Source organism: Prunus mume, linkage group LG5 (genome assembly GCF_029339155.1).
Source record: "Prunus mume cultivar Tortuosa linkage group LG5, ASM2933915v1, whole genome shotgun sequence".
Lineage (NCBI taxonomy): Eukaryota > Viridiplantae > Streptophyta > Magnoliopsida > Rosales > Rosaceae > Prunus > Prunus mume.
In genome coordinates this window covers 17,872,453-17,890,718 of record NC_142702.1, presented here as the reverse complement: position 1 = coordinate 17,890,718, position 18,266 = coordinate 17,872,453, and the positions used below count along the sequence as shown (strand labels likewise).

Sequence of the window (18,266 nt, the reverse complement as noted above, 5' to 3'; positions counted from 1 at the left end):
ATCCAATTCATATTTATAAAGACTTTTTTCAATCAAGTGACTTTCATAGAGTTTGAATTGGATACACTAGAGTCTAAACCTAAATTGAAACCTTACCTGACCAAATTTATGTGATTTGGGTCGGGTCTCAACTCTCACCTATACAAAACCGACATCCTTGTAGAATTTTTTTAGAGATTTACTATTCAAACCCCACACTTCTCTTAGTTCACCGCAATACTTAAATCATTAAGCTGTAAGTTTTGTTATTGTGTAAAAAGACAAAAAAGGTCATCACCACACCCCATCACTCTTCATATTAAGTTTTAAAAATATACAAACTCATGTACATTGTATTGCTAGAGATGTAGAACATTGACGAGCATGCCTTTTTAAACTCTGCGTGGGAGCCAATGGAAAGACTTTTTGATTGTTTGGCTGTAATGATCTTATTTTCTTCCCTTTGGTGATTGCTTGGCTGTTGATTGCTTCTTCTTTTTTAATACCTTATGCTTTGGTAAAGTTGTACTATTTCTCTAGAAAGTAATAAATTTCGGATTTGGAGTTCCATTTGTTTGTGTTTTTTTTCTACTGGGAACAGTAATAATAGTCACTTGAGAATTCGGTATGCATCTAAAATCATAATCCTGTTGCTGCTGCTTCAATAGTTGGGTTATTTTTCTTGTTGCTTTTCCACTCTGATAAAAGCTTCAATGTATTCTCCATTGACGGCCGATCAGATGGCCTACTCCTAGTGCAAAGTGTAGCGACCTCAAGTACCAGTTTTATCTCCTCTTGCACGGAACGTTCAAAAGAGTTATCGATTTCAAATGCCAATGAAAATTGACTACCTCATTGTCATTATTAAATACTCAAGAGAGAAAATGATAAAATGTCTATCTTGTATGGTTTAAATAGAAAATTTCTTTTATTTCTTATTTTTTCAGCTTGGGGTATATTTAAGGGTAGTTTGATAAAATAGTGGAGTTTTCTTAGAAATTACTAAAATTTAAATTAAAAGTTGAGATGAACTTGGAATATAAGGTGAACTAAGAGCATCTCCAGCGCTCTTGGGCGGGAAAGGCTGCCCGCAGCCGAGTTGAGTCAGCGGGCCCGGGCCGATTTGGTGGCGGGTCCCACGAGCCCGAAGCCCAAGGGCAAGTCTTGCCGGCTGAAGCCCGAGTTGGTGGCGTCGTGGCGTCGGACGTGTGCCGACCAGCTCCAACGGCGGGTGCCACGTGGCGCGCGGGACTCTCCGATTGAATTTTTCCGGACATCCGGGTCCTCGTTTTTGGCTAAAAAATTGCAAAAATCGAAAAAAATCGAAAAAAATCTGAATTTTTTTTTAAAAAATACCCAAAAATTCTGTATTTTTTCTCTATAAATACCTAACCATTGTATTTACTTTCCACACTAAAATCTTCATACAATTTCTTCTCCATCCCATATTTTTTACTCTTTACTCACATTATTCACTTTCCACACCAATTCTTCATACAAACTTTTCTCCTTCCAATTTTTTTGTTCATCTCCACTCACATTTTTCACTTCCACACCAATTCTCCATACAAACTCTTCTCCTTCAAATATTTTTTACTCTCTTTCTACTACTTTCCATTTGTATAAAAAAAAACAAATGGCATCTTCTATTGAAGTCGGAGGCTCGTGGTCAACGAATGAAGATATTGCGTTGTGTCAATCTTGGGTGAACATTAGTCATGACCCTATCACGGGTAATGAGATGAAGTTTCATCACATGTGGAGCAAAATTCATGGAGAATTTTGTCAAAGATCGGGTTCTATTCGGACCGAAATGGCGTTGTCTAGTAGATGGAAACTTCTTAATAAAGAGTTAGGGAAATGGAGAAATGCCTTGACAAAAGCAAAGGCGAACATTCAAAGCGGTCAAAATTTAACGATGAGGTAAAATATTTATAATTGCCATTTTAATCAATTCAATGTCACTTTTTTTCATATTCTATTTGTTTTTCTTGCATAATTTCTTTTTCTTGGTGCACCTTTAATTTGTCTATATTTTCTTGCATAATCAATTTTATTTTTGCATTTCAAAATAGTTTATATTTTCTTGCATAATAATTTTTGTTTCTTGCACTTCCAATTATTTATTTTTAATAGATGGTACAAGCACAAATGTGGTTCGGTGCCATGGGGCAAGGCAAAAAAAGTTTCGTGCATTTCCAATGTTGGGAAATTGTGAAGGATTGTTCGAGATTCAAAATTATTCCCACCGGTCCGCGGTTGTGATGAATGAGACGCCACTCCACGATTCAACATCAACCGATTCTCCATTGGACTCCCCAATGGAAGGAGTCACCATTTGTGCCACGTCCGCCAAGACCTATTGGGAGAAAGGCGGCAAAGGCCAAGAGAGGGGCCACTTCGACCAATGATTGTGTACAATTATTGGAGCATATAACTAAGAGCGCCTCACTAAGAATGGAGAGAGACTTGAAAAGAGATGAAATGGACAAGGCACGAGAGGAAGCATTTGTTCTCCAACAACAAATGGCACAAGAAAAAGACATAGAGGATAGAGAGATTAAAATCATGGCTATGGATACGAGCCATATGTCTCCCGAAACAAAGGCTTATTGGAAGCAACGAAGAAGAGATGTCATGAGGAAAAAACTTTTCAATGACGACGGACCTAGCAATACGGATTGGTTAAATGATGAAAACCATTAGGAAGCAATTGAAACACCTTTGCCATATGTTGTATTGTTGTATTGTTGTATTATCCTTTAAGTTGTTGTATTGTTGTATTATCCTTTAAGTTGTTGTATTGTTGTATTATCCTTTAAGTTGTTGTATTGTTGTATTTTCCTTTCATTTGTTGTATTGTTCCCTTATCCTTTAATTTGTTGTATTGTTCCCTTTTTATTCAATCAAAAAAGCATTAAATTAAATGACTATTTATTAAAAACATTTGAGCATCAAAACAAATATTAATTCAAAAAAACCTTCATTGATTGCAAACAACACACAAAACAAACCATACATAAAAGCATAATAATAAAAAGCCTAATTCCAAAAAAAAAACCACACACAAAATGAAGCATAATTAAAAACAAGGCATAATTCCAAACAAAGCACTAATCTTGACTTCATCCATTGTGATTGCCTTTCATCTCCCACAAGTGCTCGATCAAGTCACGTTGACGTATCTCGTGAACATATGAAGATTGCATTTCTTGATACCGATCAATCATGGGGTTGTTGAATTGACCATCCCGAAGTATTGGTTCGGGCTCCAGTGGTAGTCCATTTGGTCCAATCGGCCTTTCATATATTCTTGTCAACGATGTGTTCATTGGATCGGGTTCAAACACCTCTTGAGCATCATAGTCATACTCATCCTCCACAATCATGTTGTGAAGGATGATGCAAGTCATCATAATACTCCGCAGCACCTCCTCATCTAGCATCCGAGCAGCACCTCTAATAATTGCCCAGCGAGCTTGCAAGATACGAAACACCTCTCCACGTCTTTCTGTAACCTTCTTGAAAGGAAGCAAAGTTTCTTTCCTTCTCGGATTGGGGATTCGGAACTGTTTTCACGAATGTCGTCCACCTAGGATAAATTCCGTCGGAAGGTAGTGCGCACCAGAGTAAGCGGTATTGTTGATTTGATACGTGACACGAGGGGAATGACCTCGCGATACCTCATCGAACAGGGGATTGACCAAGGACATTGAGGTCATTCGAGAACCGGCAACCCGAAGAAGGCATGCCAAACCCAACAATCGAATGAAGCTACGGCCTCCAAAATTATACTTTTTTGGCCCTTCCGATTCCCGTACTCCCCTTGCCAAGCGATGGACAGTTCTTCCTTTGCCGGTGCATACAATCGATGCTTCAATCATTCCTGGAAACCTCGGGCCTCGCCTTTTTGTAGAAGCCGTTGCAGGTCTCTTGGCGTTGGTTTGCGAAGGTACTCCCTCGTGTACAAATTTTCCACTGCATCACAAAATCTCACCAAGCACTCTAGGACAGTAGATTTTCCCATCCTTGCAATCTCATCCACCTGCTCTGCAGATGCCCCATAAGCAAGCATCCGCAGCGGTATCGGTTTTGCTCGGGATAAGACCTACGGCTCCAACACATCATGCTTTTGAATGAAGTATGTGTCGTAATTACAAATATCATGCATGATTTTTTGGAACAAATGTGGTTGCATTCTATATCTTTCTCGAAACTTAGAAGCAGGATATAACGGATTTGGGATAAAATAATCCTCCATGAGATTCTTACCAAGAGACTCCTATGTCTGTCCACATTCGGGCACGAGGACGACGGTTTTGCCTTGATTGATCCATCATACACACCGCGCAAGCGTAGTTCCTCTTCTTCATCGGCTTCGATCTTCTTGACACGTCTACGCCTTGTTTCTTCCCTTTGTTTCATTTGCCTCTCCAACACCCTCAACAAGTTTGACATTGAGAGTAGAATGTGTTTTCTACAATCTGAGAAATGAAGGAATAGATAAGAGATGGTGTGAGGGGTTTGAAAATCAGGTATAGTTTATAGACGGATTTAGAAGATTGAGATGACACGTGGCATAATTTGAGAGGATGAAAATCTTATCAAAAATCTGAGATTAAATTTTAAAAAATATCTGAAAATGTTATCGACATTTGACACGTGGCACATTTGTAGAGGTGAAAATCTTATCAAAAATCTGAGATTAAATTTTTTTAAAAATATCTGAAAATGTTATCGACATTTGACACGTGGCACAATTGTAGAGGTGAAAATCTTATCTAAAATCTGAGATTAAATTTTTTAAAAATATCTGAAAATGTTATCTAACATTTGACATGCACAATTTTAAAAGGAATTTTCTTTGAATAATTTTTATTAAAATCTAAAATACTGAAAATTAACTACGAAACTTTAAATGCCGTTTTGGAAGGCCAAACGACCTCAAAATGCCAAAATCCATCATACATCACGAAAAGCTGTGAGTTTGACTCGTGGCGTCGTTCCCTTTCCGAAATGGTATTTTGCGTCCTAATCGAACTCGGACGACAAATCTGCAAATTCCACTACGTCCTTTTTCTAACTCAAGCGATAAAATCTGACATTTGTTCTACATCAGACGTGGCACAATTTTAGAGGTGAAAATCTTATCCGAAAATTTAATTACAAAAGATTATCAAAATTAATGGTTTAAACTATAAAAAAATTGAAAATAAAGTACAATGAATAGTAATTGCCTTAGACTTGCCTAGACTTTGCGTGGGTGGAGAAATCTGGTGACACTATTCACGTGAATAATGCCTTGCACTAAACTTTGCTTGTGGGTGGAGATCTCTAAGAGAAGTGTTTTAAATAGAAAATCTCAAAATTTATTTAAAATAAAAAAAGGGAAACCCCGCCATTCAACTGACAGGGAAGCAAAACTGAGAGAGTTGTATGATGAGAGAGGAAGTATGGAGATGGAGCTCATTAGAAAGAAAATGCTTACACCTTCTCCAACAAACGAAAACAACACCCTCACTTCTCCAAATACACGCCTTCATGCTCCGAAACTCCCTCGAAACAAATGTCAATCTCCTCACCAAATTCATCACAACCTGCGGTTCCATCGCCCTTTTCGCCTCTCATCAAAACACACTTGCTCTGATTCGACATGGTCGCCGCGTCTTCAATTACAGACCCAATAAAGATGACACATTTTTCTGTAACTCTATGATCAGAGCCCACACGGATATGCGCCAATTCGCTGAATCTTTCACTCTCTATAGAAATCTTAGGAAGGACACGGGTTTCAAGCCCGATGGCTACACATTCACAGCTTTGGCAAAGTCGTGTGGTTTAGATGTGGCCGTCTGGGAAGGGCAAGAACTTCATTGTCATGTTATTAAAGTTGGTTTGTGCTTAGATTTGTATGTGTCGACTTCAGTGGTTGATATGTATGCAAAGTTTGGGAGGATGAGTTCTGCAAGTAAGTTGTTCGATGAAATGACGGAGACAAGTCGAGTATCGTGGACAGCTCTCATTTGTGGGTATGCAAGGTTAGGAGATATGGGTAATGCAAGGAGGCTTTTTGATCAAATGCCTGAGAAGGACTTGGCTGCATTTAATGCTATGATTGATGGTTATGTCAAATTGGGAGATATGGGCCCTCCTCGAAGTTTATTTGATGAGATGACGGAGAGGAATGTGGTATCTTGGACCAGTATGATGTATGGTTACTGCCATCATGGTGATGTACAATCTTCTAGATCACGCTTTGATGCCATGGCTGAGAAGAATCTAATTTCTTGGAATGTGATGATTTGGGGTTACAGTCAAAACAAACAGCCCCACAAAACCTTGAAATTATTTCATGAACTGCAGTCAAATACGTCTCTTGAACTGGATGGCATGACTGTTGTTAGCATTGTTCCAGCTATTGCAGATTTGGGCTCCTTGGATTTAGGTCGTTGGGTTCACAAGTTTGTACGAAGGAAGAAGCTTGATAGGGTAATCAACATCTGCACTGCGCTTGTTGATATGTACACAAAATGTGGTGAAACTACAGAGGCCAAAAGACGTTTTGATGAGATGCCTGAACAGGAAACAGCTTCTTGGAATGCCTTGATAAATGGGTTTGCAGTAAACGGCCATGGCAAGGAGGCACTGGAGGTATTTTCAGAGATGCAGTGCAAAAAGTTTATGCCGAACAATATAACTCTTATTGGTGTTTTGTCTGCTTGTAACCATTGTGGTCTGGTAGAGGAAGGGAAAAGATGGTTTAAAGAAATGGAGGGCTTTGGGCTTATACCGCAAATTGACCATTATGGTTGTATGGTTGATCAAGCACACAAACAAATACAAATAACAGTAGAAGCACATACAGATTTTTTTATTATTCCATAATGGTGCCAGACCAACATCAACAGAAATGCAGACTGCATTACAGACTCTACAAGGGTAGAAGGAGAAGGAAAAAAGCACAGAACACAGAGAAAACAGAGAACGACAGCAGATGCAAAACCTAATTAGTAAACTCAATTTATTCATTCCCAGATCTCCCTTTTGGTTATTATCAGTCTGATCTCCAACAATCTTAACAAACAACTCCTTCCTCCTTGTGATTGCGATGTCCGCAAGAACCACTCCAACAACCAACCCGCTTCCCAATCCCACCAAAACAAATTTCCAATCAAATTCAAATGCTCCAGCCGAGCCTGAATCATTTTGTTCCACGCTTGAAGGCAGCTGTTGAGGGGTCTTAGCAACTCCACATTTGTTTTGCAATGGACCTCCACACAGTCCAGGGTTTCCCTCATATGAAGTGCTATCGAATGTAGTAAGTTGCCTTCCTTGTGGTATAGGACCTGTAAGATTGTTGTGAGAGACATCAAATTTTCCAAGGATTGTAAGCTGCCCCAGTTGTTTAGGGATCTCTCCTGAGAGATGGTTGTGTGAGAGGTCTAATGATTCAAGCTGTGTTAAGCTTCCCAATAATAATGGGATGGAACCAGTGAGAATGTTGTTGGACATATTGAGTGAGTGAAGCCCCTTTAGGTTCCCAATAAATTCAGAAATCCTTCCTTCAAATTTGTTGCTTGAGAGATGAATGGCCGTAAAGTCTTCTCGAATCTTTGGAAAGTATCTCTCCACTCATTTGTTTGTTATTGTACTTGAGTACGGATCTACTATAGAAGTTATAGAAGCTGTAATAAATGTAAACAAATATGCCTGCTTTCATATATGTGGGCTGGTTTAGATTGATTCGCATGCCATTCCCAGAGAAAATGTATTCAAGTGGAAACTCACCTGTGGAATTATTGTAAGACAGATCAAGAAAGCACAACTCGAGGAAATGAAGATTCTTTTGGGGCTTGCCTATCACATCATAGTACTCATTATGGTCTATGGCTAAAGAATTTAACCTTGGGAGAGTCCCAAACCACAAGGGGAAAACATCGTTGAATTTATTGCTTGACAGCACCGTAAACTCAAGCATCACACAATTCGCAATGACCTTGGTAGTTTCCCTTGCAATTGGTTATGACATCAATCATTCTCAGATTGCTTCTGCTAGCCATGGTATGTGTTTGACGAAGAATGCCATGAAAAGAGTTGTTCCCCAAGATTCAAAACTTGCAGACCATTACTAAAGTTCCCAAGACATTGCAGAAGCGTGCCACTCAATCTGTTATTGACAAATCAAGAAACTGAAGTTGCCTCAAACTGCAAATCAATGGTGAAACTTGTCCAGTTAAGTGGTTGTTTGAAATTTGATAGTATTCGACATTTGGTGAAGGTATAGGTAGTTCTCCGAATAGCATGTTGGATGACGTGTCGATGAACTTTAAAGTTTCTGTGCTTGCGTTCCAGATCCATTTCGGTACTTGGCCACGTATTTTGTTTCCATAAAGCCCCAACCACTGCAAGTTTTCTTGATCTCAGGAAATCTGGGAACCCTCTTAGGTTGCATGAACCCAGTCCTAGACTCCTGAACTGTGGAATAGTTACGTTCATAGTTCTCGATTCAATGAGCAAGTATAAATTATTATTACCTAGAAGGAGGTCCTCGAGATTGTGTAGCTTGAGAAACATGTGAAACTCAACTGTACCGCTGAGTCTATTTTCATATAGATGAAGTCGCTGGAGATTCATGAGATTACATAATGACCTGGGAATGGAACTATTTAATTTATTTCTATCAAGATTTAGATGAGTTAGTCTAGTAAGGTTATCTAGCCAAGGTGGGATTGGACCAGTGAATTAATTTTCATGAAGCGAAAGATGAGTGAGCTGGGTAAGGGTACGAATCAGGAATTGGACCTCCAAATTTGTTTGCAGAAATGTCAAGATAAGTGAGTTGCCTAAGATTACCAAGTGAAGCTGGAACCAACCCTTCTGAAAAATTGCATGCAGGCGCATCCAATTCTTGCAACAAATCAAGCTTTGCGATTGAATGCGAGTTTACGAAAATCGTAGTATACCCAAGTCTCAGTGACACGAGAAGACTACTTCGATTAAGTTCAGGCATATAACCAGTAAGACCCTGGTTGTATTCCACATTCAGATGACGTAGGTTTGGTAATTTGAAAACTCTTACTGGGAATTCACCAAACAGCTCACAGTTCTCGAGTGCCAGGGATGTCAAAAATGATAAATTTGCCATGGAATTGGGCACTATCGAAGATATATTAATGTAACTGAGATCAAGCTTTTCTAGACTAGTTAAGTTCGAACTAGGCTTCTCATATTGGATGGATGGAGTTTCAACAAATTTTCACCAGAAAATCTATCAAGATTGAGAGATAGATCAAGGGATGACAACTTGGACAAGTGTGAAACTTCCGATGGAACTTGACCAGAAAAGGAGGAGGCAGAGAGGTTGAGATAAGTGAGCCTTGGAAAATTCCTAATGCTACTAGGAATTTGAGAGTAATTGAACTCATTATTAGCAAGGTTCAGTCTTTGAAGATGAACAAGACGGAAGAGGCTGCTGTTAGAGTTGATGGATCCGTAAAGACCACTGCTACTAAGATCAAGTCGGATCACATGGCCTGTCTCCTCATCACAATCCACGCCGTCTCATGAACAGCAGTTGCCATTGTAAAATGAAGCAGATGCGTACATAAAGCTTTGCATGAATTGCAGCAAAGCAGAGCTTTCATGTTGGGGGTTTAGGACAACAAGACAATAGTTGAAACAAAGTGATTTTATTAGATTTGGAGGAGAATAGACATGGCTTGGTGTAGGTTAATTGGCCTCCTTAGCATATTGGCTTATTGGCCACCACACTTGGTTTAAATTAATTTGGGCTATTTGGCCCTACACTCAGATTGGTGAGCTTATTGACTCTCAACATAGCTTTCTTTGGGTAGCTCTTGGCTCCCTTAGTTTGGGAGTTTAGTTTGGGAGTACTTTTTGTTGGACTCCACATGGATTGTGGTTGCATGCCTATTTATAGGCTAAGTGTTCCTGCCATTGCCCAAATCCCACCGACTTGGACAATCTCTCCTATCCACATATTTTATTTCTCTAGACTTTTCTACAATTCCTTGTTGCATACTTTCTTGGTTTTTCTGGAACATTCTTCAATCTTTAATTGTGTTAGCCAACATTCCCGTCAAGCTTATAGCACTTTCTTCAAGCTTCTAGATTTTTCTATACAAATGTGTATTAATTTTAACATTTCCTCATCATGGCATGATGGCTGCTGCTGCTGCTGCAAAGAGTGCAAAGAGTTGGCAATAACCACAAGATGAAACAACACCACCACAACAACTAGTTTTGAAAGCATATTGCCAATGGACACATTAAAAAAACACATGGTGTTTTTAAAACTTTATTTTGCACTCATGAGATAAACCTGTACGGAAATGCAAAGTGAGAGACCTGTTTATTGACTGACTGGCATGAGGAGCAATAATTTCACCACAAGATTAAGTTCCAAACATTTGCATGACTTCTTCAAGTCAACTAATAAGTTAAGTTTAGAATGGGGTGAGATAGATCACAAGTTTAAACATGATAGCAGTTCCATACTAAAACAGTATGTCTTCACTTTATCGCGGGTTGATAGTGTGAACACTGAAGAGGCTGCTGTTAGGGTTGATAGAGCCATAGAGACGAGTGCTACTAATATCAAGGCCAATCACATGGCCTGTCTGGACATCACATTCGACGCAGCTCGATGATGAGCAGAAGTTAAAAGCAGATGGATGAGCACCATGTTCTCTGTTTCACATTGTGTCGCTGTATCTCTTTTCTTACCAAGATTTCCATATCATATTATTGTTGTTACTTTTTGACTAAACAGCACAAAATGACTCAAATAAACGAAAATGAAAATCGTACTAACACAATCTGTGTTCCCATACTGTTTGCTTCGTTGGTCTTATTTCGACATCATTGTGTTGTGAAGGGTTGTTGCCACGTAGTTGCTATGATGAGATTAAACACGTGAAACAAATAACTTCTCATTTTCATGCCGGAGGGCGACGGCCATGGCCTGAATGAGAAGGGCCTCAAAAACTTTATAAAAAAAGAAAAGAAAAACATTTAATAGGCACAGTGGGAGAATGAGTTTCTAAAAAAATTTCACAAAACACTTAATTGAATTTATATCTAGATAATCAGTGGGTAATAGCCATATTTCTAGTAGTGTCAGATATTTTCATCTTGGAAGAACAACAACTTCACATGCATGTTATTAAGCCTGGGTTGTGCTTAGTTTTGTAATGTATGCCCAAATTTGAGAATATGGTTTGTGCAACCAAGGTGTTCGATGAAATCACAGAGGCAATTCGAGTGCCGTGGGCAGCACTCAGTTGGAGGCTATATGGAATGGCTATTTTCTTTATTATAAAATGAAAATGACATTTGAAACATTTCACCATATATAACTGATGTAGTTATTCTGGAAGGATTATACATCCATACAGAGATAAATGGTAGAACTAGATGGAAAGAAACAGCACAAGGAAAAAACAGAAAGCAACACCAAATGCATATCCTAATTAACTGAGTTTCTGGGTCCCCTACTCTTCCTCCTTTTCATGATTATCAGTCTGATCCTTCCAACAATCTCAAGGAACCACTCACTCCTCCTTGAGATCGCTACATCCGCAAGCACCACTCCCACTACCAACCCACTTCCAAATCCTGCCAAAGCAAATTTCCAATCAAGTTCAAATCCAGAGCCTGAATCGTTTTCCTCTTTGGTTGAAGGCGGCAGTTGAGAAGCATTAGGATCTCCACATTTCTTTGGCAACACATCTCCGCACAATCCCGGGTTTCCCTCATATGAAGTGACATCGAATGTAGTAAGTTGGCCTCTATATGGTATAGGACCTGTGAGATTATTGTGAGAGACATTGAAATTTCCAAGGAATGTAAGCTGCGTCAGTTGTTGTGGGATCTCTCCTGAGAGCTTGTTCTGTGAAAGGTCTAACGATTCAAGCAGTGTTAAGTTGGCCAGGAATGATGGGATGCTACCAGTGAGAACGTTATTGGAAACATTGAGCAAGCGAAGGCCCTTTAGGTTCCCAATGAATTCAGGAATCTTCCCTTCAAATTTGTTGCTTGAGATATCAACGACCCCAAAGTCTTCTTGAATCTTCGAGTAGTATCTATCCACACCTTTATTTGTTACCGTGATTGAGAACTCATAGATGTAAGGGGTTGGTGTACCACCGACAGTAAGACTTGAGTTTGTGTCCATATATGTGGGTTGGCCAAGAGTGATACCTCTCATGGGATTTCCAGAAAATATGTATTCAGATGGAAACTCGCCTCTGAAATTATTGTGAGACAGATCAAGAATGCGCAACTCAGGGAAATGAAGATTCCTTTTTTGTTTCCCAATCACACCATAGAACCCATTATGGTGCATTGACAAAAGTTTCAATTCTGGGAGAGTCCCCAACCAAAAGGGGAAAACATCATGGAATTCATTGTTTGACAGAATAAGAGATTCAAGCATCACACAATTCGCAAATGGCCTTGGCAACTGCCCCTGCAATTGGTTAAGGCTAACATCAAAAATCCTCAGATTGCTTGTGTTGGTGTATGCTTGCGGAAGAACGCCATGAAAAGAATTATTCCGAACATTTAAAACTCGTAGATCATCGCTGAAGCCTCCAAGACACTGAGGAAGCATGCCACTCAACTTGTTATTTGACAAATCAAGAAACTGAAGAGCACTCAGATCACAAATCAATGGTGAAATCTCTCCAGTTAACTTGTTGTCTGAAATTGTGTAGTACAAGATGCTTGGTTGGGGTATCGGTAGTGGTCCTTGTAGCATGTTAAGATAGAGTCGTAAAACTTGTAGGTTGACCCAGGGAAGGACAACAGGCGAAGGTTGACCAAAGCCGGTAAGGGAGTTTACAGAAAGGTCCAGAAACTCCAAAGTTTCTGTGCTTATGTTCAACATCCATTTCGGCACTTGGCCAGCCAAGTTGTTTCTAGAAAGGTCCAACCAGAACAAGTTTTGTTCATGTCTTAGGAATTGTGGGAACTCTTTTATGTTGCAGGAACTCAACCCGAGAACCCTAAAATTGGGAAGACTTGCATTCCTAGTTCTAGATTCAGTGAGCACTTCTAGTTTGTTAGCAGATAGTTGGAGATGGGTGACATTTTCTAGCTTACGAATCTCCACTGTACCATGCAGACTATTAGCCTCTAGAAAAAGGATTTGGAGATCCATAAGATTGAATATTGACTCGGGAATTGAACTGCTCAATCTATTATAGGAAAGATCTATGTAAGCTAGCCTGCTAAGATTACCCAGCCAAGATGGGATTGGACCAGTTAGTTGATTAACAGAAAGATGAAGATAAAAGAGCTGTGTGAGGTTTCTAAGAGAAGACGGAACGTAGCCACTTAGATTGATGTTTCCAAGGTGTAGATAAGTAAGTTTGGTTTGCTTACCGATCCAAGACAAGGGACCGCCACTGAAATTGTTATCAGAAAGTGACAAATATGTCAGTTGGGTAAGGTTAGCAAACCAATCAGGGATTGGACCACTGAAGTTGCATGCCCTAACATCCAGCTCCTGTAATGAATCAAGGTTCCTGATTGAAGACAAGTTTCCTGAAATGCCACTGCCGCCAAGCTTCAGCGACACAAGATGACTGCTTCGATTAAACTCAGGCAAATAACCAGTGAGATCTTGGTTAGATCTCACATCAAGAGTTTCAAGGTCTTGCAACTCAAAAACTATTGCCGGAAATTTTCCAAACAAGCCACAATCTCTGAGGAGGAGAGATGTCAAAAATGATAAATTTGCTATAGAATCGGGTATTGTTGAAGATATGTTTATGAAATTGAGGTGAAGCTTTTCTAAAGTGGTTAAGTTTCTAACAAGGCTTCTCAGATTGGATTCTCTAATACTCAATAGTTTTTCACCAGGAAATGAATCTAGACTGACAGATAGATCAAGGGATGACAACTTGGACAACTGTGAAAGCTGGGATGGGACTTGACCAAAAAAGACAGAGGCAGAGAGGTTGAGGTACGTGAGCTGTGCAAAGTTCCCAATGGTAGTAGGAATTTGAGAGTAATTGAAGTTATTGTCGGCAAGGTTGAGCCTCTGGAGATGAACAAGACGGAAGAGGCTACTACTAGAGTTGATAGAGCCATAGAGACAACTGCTACTAAGATCAAGGCTGATCACATGACCGGTCTTCTTATCACACTGGACGCCGCTCCATGCGCAGCAATTGCTAGTTCCTCCTTCAGCCGGGTTCCAGGATGAAACCTTTGGATAAGCACCATCACCCGAAGCAGATTCGTCAATAACAAAGCCCTGCTTGAATTGCAGCAAGGCGGCCCTTTCCTCATCATGGCAAGAATACGGTTTTAAAGAGGAAAAAGCGCTAGCCGAAGCCACAAGATGGAACAAAAGAAGTTTCAAAAGCACACACATGGACGACCCCTTAATATATGTTTTGGGACTCTTGATTTTGGACATAGAGTGTTAAGAAAGAATTGAAGTGAAACTGAGTTATATAAACTCAAACTCTTGAGCAGTATATATATCGCAATATTCTTCAAACAAGTTGAGGATAGAGAGTGGAAAACAGTGTGCCTTGCAATTTGCATAGACTTGTAAGAACAAGTTATTGACTTTGGAAGCACAATGAGTCAAGTCCGCCGCCAGCTTATGAAATGGGGTGAGGTGAGAGGTTAATATGATCTCATCTTTCATTTCTTATCCTTATCATGTACACTAACTCAAGTAGTATTGACTACTCTGTTTGTTAAAAGTCATCAAGAAAACGACATGCAATAAACTTTAGAATTGTTTTGTCCTATGGCAGAATTTTTTTATATAAAAAAAATAAACATGTTGTTACTTCCAAATTATTTATGGTTCTTATTCATTTGGTGAAACTTTGGACATGATGGATTTGGACGATGAAGCTGTGTTGTCCTTAGGAGATGGTATGGTATGTACAAAACTTAATAATGGTGGTGATGATGAATTTGCACCCTCTAATAAGATGGCTGTAACTGTTGGCAAAATGTCAAGTCAAAGAGACAAGTGAACAACTCAAGACACAACTATAGTATGATAGGAGTACCATTAATTAACAAAGGGGTATATAGTTGGCAGACATAGGGGCGGAGCCACCTTTAGGCCAGAGGTGGCCCTGCCCCTCCAATGTGTTCTAAGTTTTCACCAATCAAGGCAATGTATTGTGAAATATTAAAAGGATTTTGCATGTTTGAAGTTAATGGCCACCCTAATAAATTCATTTTGAGTAATAATTTGAAGTTATATTGGCTTTTCTTTGTTGAATTTTATATCTTTCTCTTTTGGGTTTTAGTAGATACTAATTTTTCTTTTGGAAGTACACTAAGTCAAGTCCGTGCCCAGCTTATGAAATGGGGTGAGGTGAGAGGTTAATATAATCTCATCTTTCATTTCTTATCCTTTTCATGTACACTAAGGCAAGTAGTATTGACTACTCTGTTTCTTAAAGCCATCAAGAAAACGACATGCAATCAACTTTAGAATTGTTTTGTCCTATGGCAGAATTTTTATTGTAAAAAATACATGTTTTTACTTCCAAATTGTCACTTAATGTCATGATATAATCCTATAATAATCTTAGAACTTATAGGTCCCTGTACTTTGTACTTTGTACTTCTTCCCCATCGACCTAGTTTCGAATTTTCTAGCAAGCAGAATCTAGATTGAACTGAAAACCAAATTTTTGTTCTAATGAATTTGACAATGTATGTGCATTTAATGAATTCTCTAATTTGAATGACATCAATTTTTGATCAATATGCGAGGAGTATTCGAACTTGGGAACTACTAAACTAACAACTAGTCCAGGAGTGACGAGAATGTGATAATCTCATTCATGTCCCCTGTTACACACTTCCGTTATTATAATAAATTTGATAATTTGAAAAATGTAATAGCATAGTTTATATTTTTCTTTCACTGAAAAAACAATGAAAGTTGTAGGGAAATCATTTGTGTTTTTTCCTTCTTTTTTCAGAGAGCCATTGCAAAGGTTGTCGGTAGTGTTGGACTTGATATGAGTTAGTTTGGTTTTCGGCTCAACCCTAACACCGAATCAAAGGTCTAGGGTTGGCTATTTTGGGAACCATACACTGAGCCATTGCAAAGGTTGTTGGTAGTGTTTTGCTTGCTCTATTGGTAAGAGGACTTGATGCTAAGGAGGTATGAGGTTTGAGCCATAATGGAGGTAATTTTTTTTTGTAATATATGGTTTGTGAACTAAACTAGACCAAACCAACCAGTTTGGTTTGGGTAAACCAGTCAATTTCAAAACATCAAACTATAAACTAGACCAAACCAACCAGTTTGGTTTGGGTTGAAACTGAAATAAAATAAAATAAAATAATAATAAAAACTAGACAAAACCAACTCTATCGGTTTGGTTCAGCCAATTTGTCAAGTTCTTGGTCCGATTGCCCACCCCTAGTTGTTGATATGCGATGTGGCCTTATAATTAGATTTCCCTCTGGAAAAATTATAAATGTCAAATAAAAACAAAACCCCAAAATGAAATTGCATCCAACCCAAAGACACAAATTCAGACCGGGTCACAAATTCTCACAGCATTTGGGAATAATTGAAAAAACTGCAGTTCAAAATTACAACCAAGCATTTGAGATAGCAATATTTTGGAACTCATTATTTTGGACTTGAGTGTTAATAAGAAAGAATTGAAGTGAAACTGAGGGATATAGACTCAAACTCTTGAGCAGTATATCACAGTGTGCCTTGCAATTTGCATAGACTTGTAAGAACAAGTTATTGACTTTGACAGTACACTAAGTCAAGTCCGCGCCCAGCTTATGAAATGGGGTGAGGTGAGAGGTTAATACGATCTCATCTTTCATTTCTTATCCTTATCATGTGCACTAAGTGAAGGATACTGTTTTGAAGAGGAAAATGCGCTAGCCGCCGCTACAAGATGGAACAATAGAGAAGTTTCAAAAGCACACACATGGACGAACCCATAATATTTGTTTTGGAACTCTTTTTTTTTGGACTTGAGTGTTAAGAAAGAATTGAAGTAGGGATATAGACTCAAAACTCTTGACTATTCTGTTCATCAAACCAAAGTTGTCCTTTTGTAACACTCATTGTAGAGGAAGTTCCCCATTCATAGTGGGCGGGTTGTCCTGAGTAACTCAAGGATAGGGCGTGATTAATGCAACCTAACACATCAAATGGCAGTGAACAAATTTTTTTTAATTTTTTATTTTTGTTCTGAAGGCTTTGAACAGATTAGACCATCTTGGATTTTGCTCCGTTTGGATGAAGGAATTGCAAATTACATAGAATTCTAAAATGACGGAATTTCAATTTCTGGCAATTGAAGATTTCTGTGTTTGGATTTATATATGTCGATTTTGTAAATGACAGAAATTGAAAATATTAGTGGAGAGATCGCCCTTCCTATTTCGCGGACTGCCCAATTTCCCAAACCGGGCGGACCCGTCTTAGTGCCGACATCACACGATGCGGGCCCACTTACTAAAAACCAAGACATCCTACCAAAATTTTGTGAGTCTCACGTAAAATCTCAAACCCAACAATATTTAACTGCATAATTTACATAAAATAAATCTCAACTGCACAAAGATGCTTTTAACATACAACAAACCAAAATAAAGTGGCCTCCGGCCTCAAGTAACAATCTAACATGGGCGATAATAGAGCATCTAACAGAATTTGTTTATAACAAACAGTTGAGTAGAAGGAATTTACACAGGTCCTATCTACGGATGAAAAGTTTGGAGCTACGCCTGCTCGAGCGCTTTCAAAAGCAACTACTGCCTGAGGACCGCAAAACAGAAATATGTGAGTGGACAAAAATAAAGTTTACATTTTAAATCAACATAATAACCCCACCATGTAAAAATAATGCTCTAGCATGCAGTTTCACAATTCAGAAACCAAAAACTCAAAACACATTATCTCAAAATCCAATAAATCTCCAAATCTCAAATCACAAGTCCATTCCCAAAGATATGCAACTCTCAACAACCCGTAAACACTTATATATATATATATAACTATAATATAATATATACTTCTCTCCATACTAATGTACCGGGGAAACAATCCAACCGGGATTGTTAGTGCGCAGGATTCGAACACTAACGCGTCCGGTGAGTAGTTCAGCAGGGACGGAACTCCATAGCTCACTGCGCCGCGCCAGCGACACGTGTAGCTCACAAATCTCATAACAAGTCCTACGTGCGCAGACGGTATCATCACCCCACCGCACTGCCAGCACGCGTGTGTGATAATACTA

At 39.0% G+C, this 18,266-nt stretch overlaps 1 protein-coding gene and 2 pseudogenes across 2 annotated transcripts; 1 reads left to right on the top strand and 2 right to left on the bottom strand.

The window, feature by feature from the left end:
• Positions 1–5,366: 5,366 nt before the first annotated feature.
• LOC148917191 (pentatricopeptide repeat-containing protein At2g44880 pseudogene) lies at positions 5,367–8,006 on the top strand (annotated as a pseudogene). Its single transcript, XR_016127028.1, has one exon. The product of XR_016127028.1 is annotated as a pentatricopeptide repeat-containing protein At2g44880 pseudogene (transcript).
• Positions 8,007–8,612: 606 nt separating this feature from the next.
• Positions 8,613–9,875, bottom strand: LOC148917190 (receptor-like protein 7; annotated as a pseudogene).
• Positions 9,876–11,290: 1,415 nt separating this feature from the next.
• On the bottom strand, positions 11,291–14,682 carry LOC148917189 (receptor-like protein 6). The gene has a single exon (XM_089053164.1). The coding sequence runs from the start codon at positions 14,426–14,428 to the stop codon at positions 11,468–11,470; it is 2,961 nt and encodes a 986-aa protein (XP_088909290.1). The 5' UTR covers positions 14,429–14,682; the 3' UTR covers positions 11,291–11,467.
• Between the last annotated feature and the right edge of the window lie 3,584 nt (positions 14,683–18,266).

Coding starts and splice junctions, on each gene's coding strand:
- LOC148917189 (XM_089053164.1), bottom strand. CDS start 14,428: ATGTCCAAAATCAAGAGTCCCAAAACATATATTAAGGGGTCGTCCATG.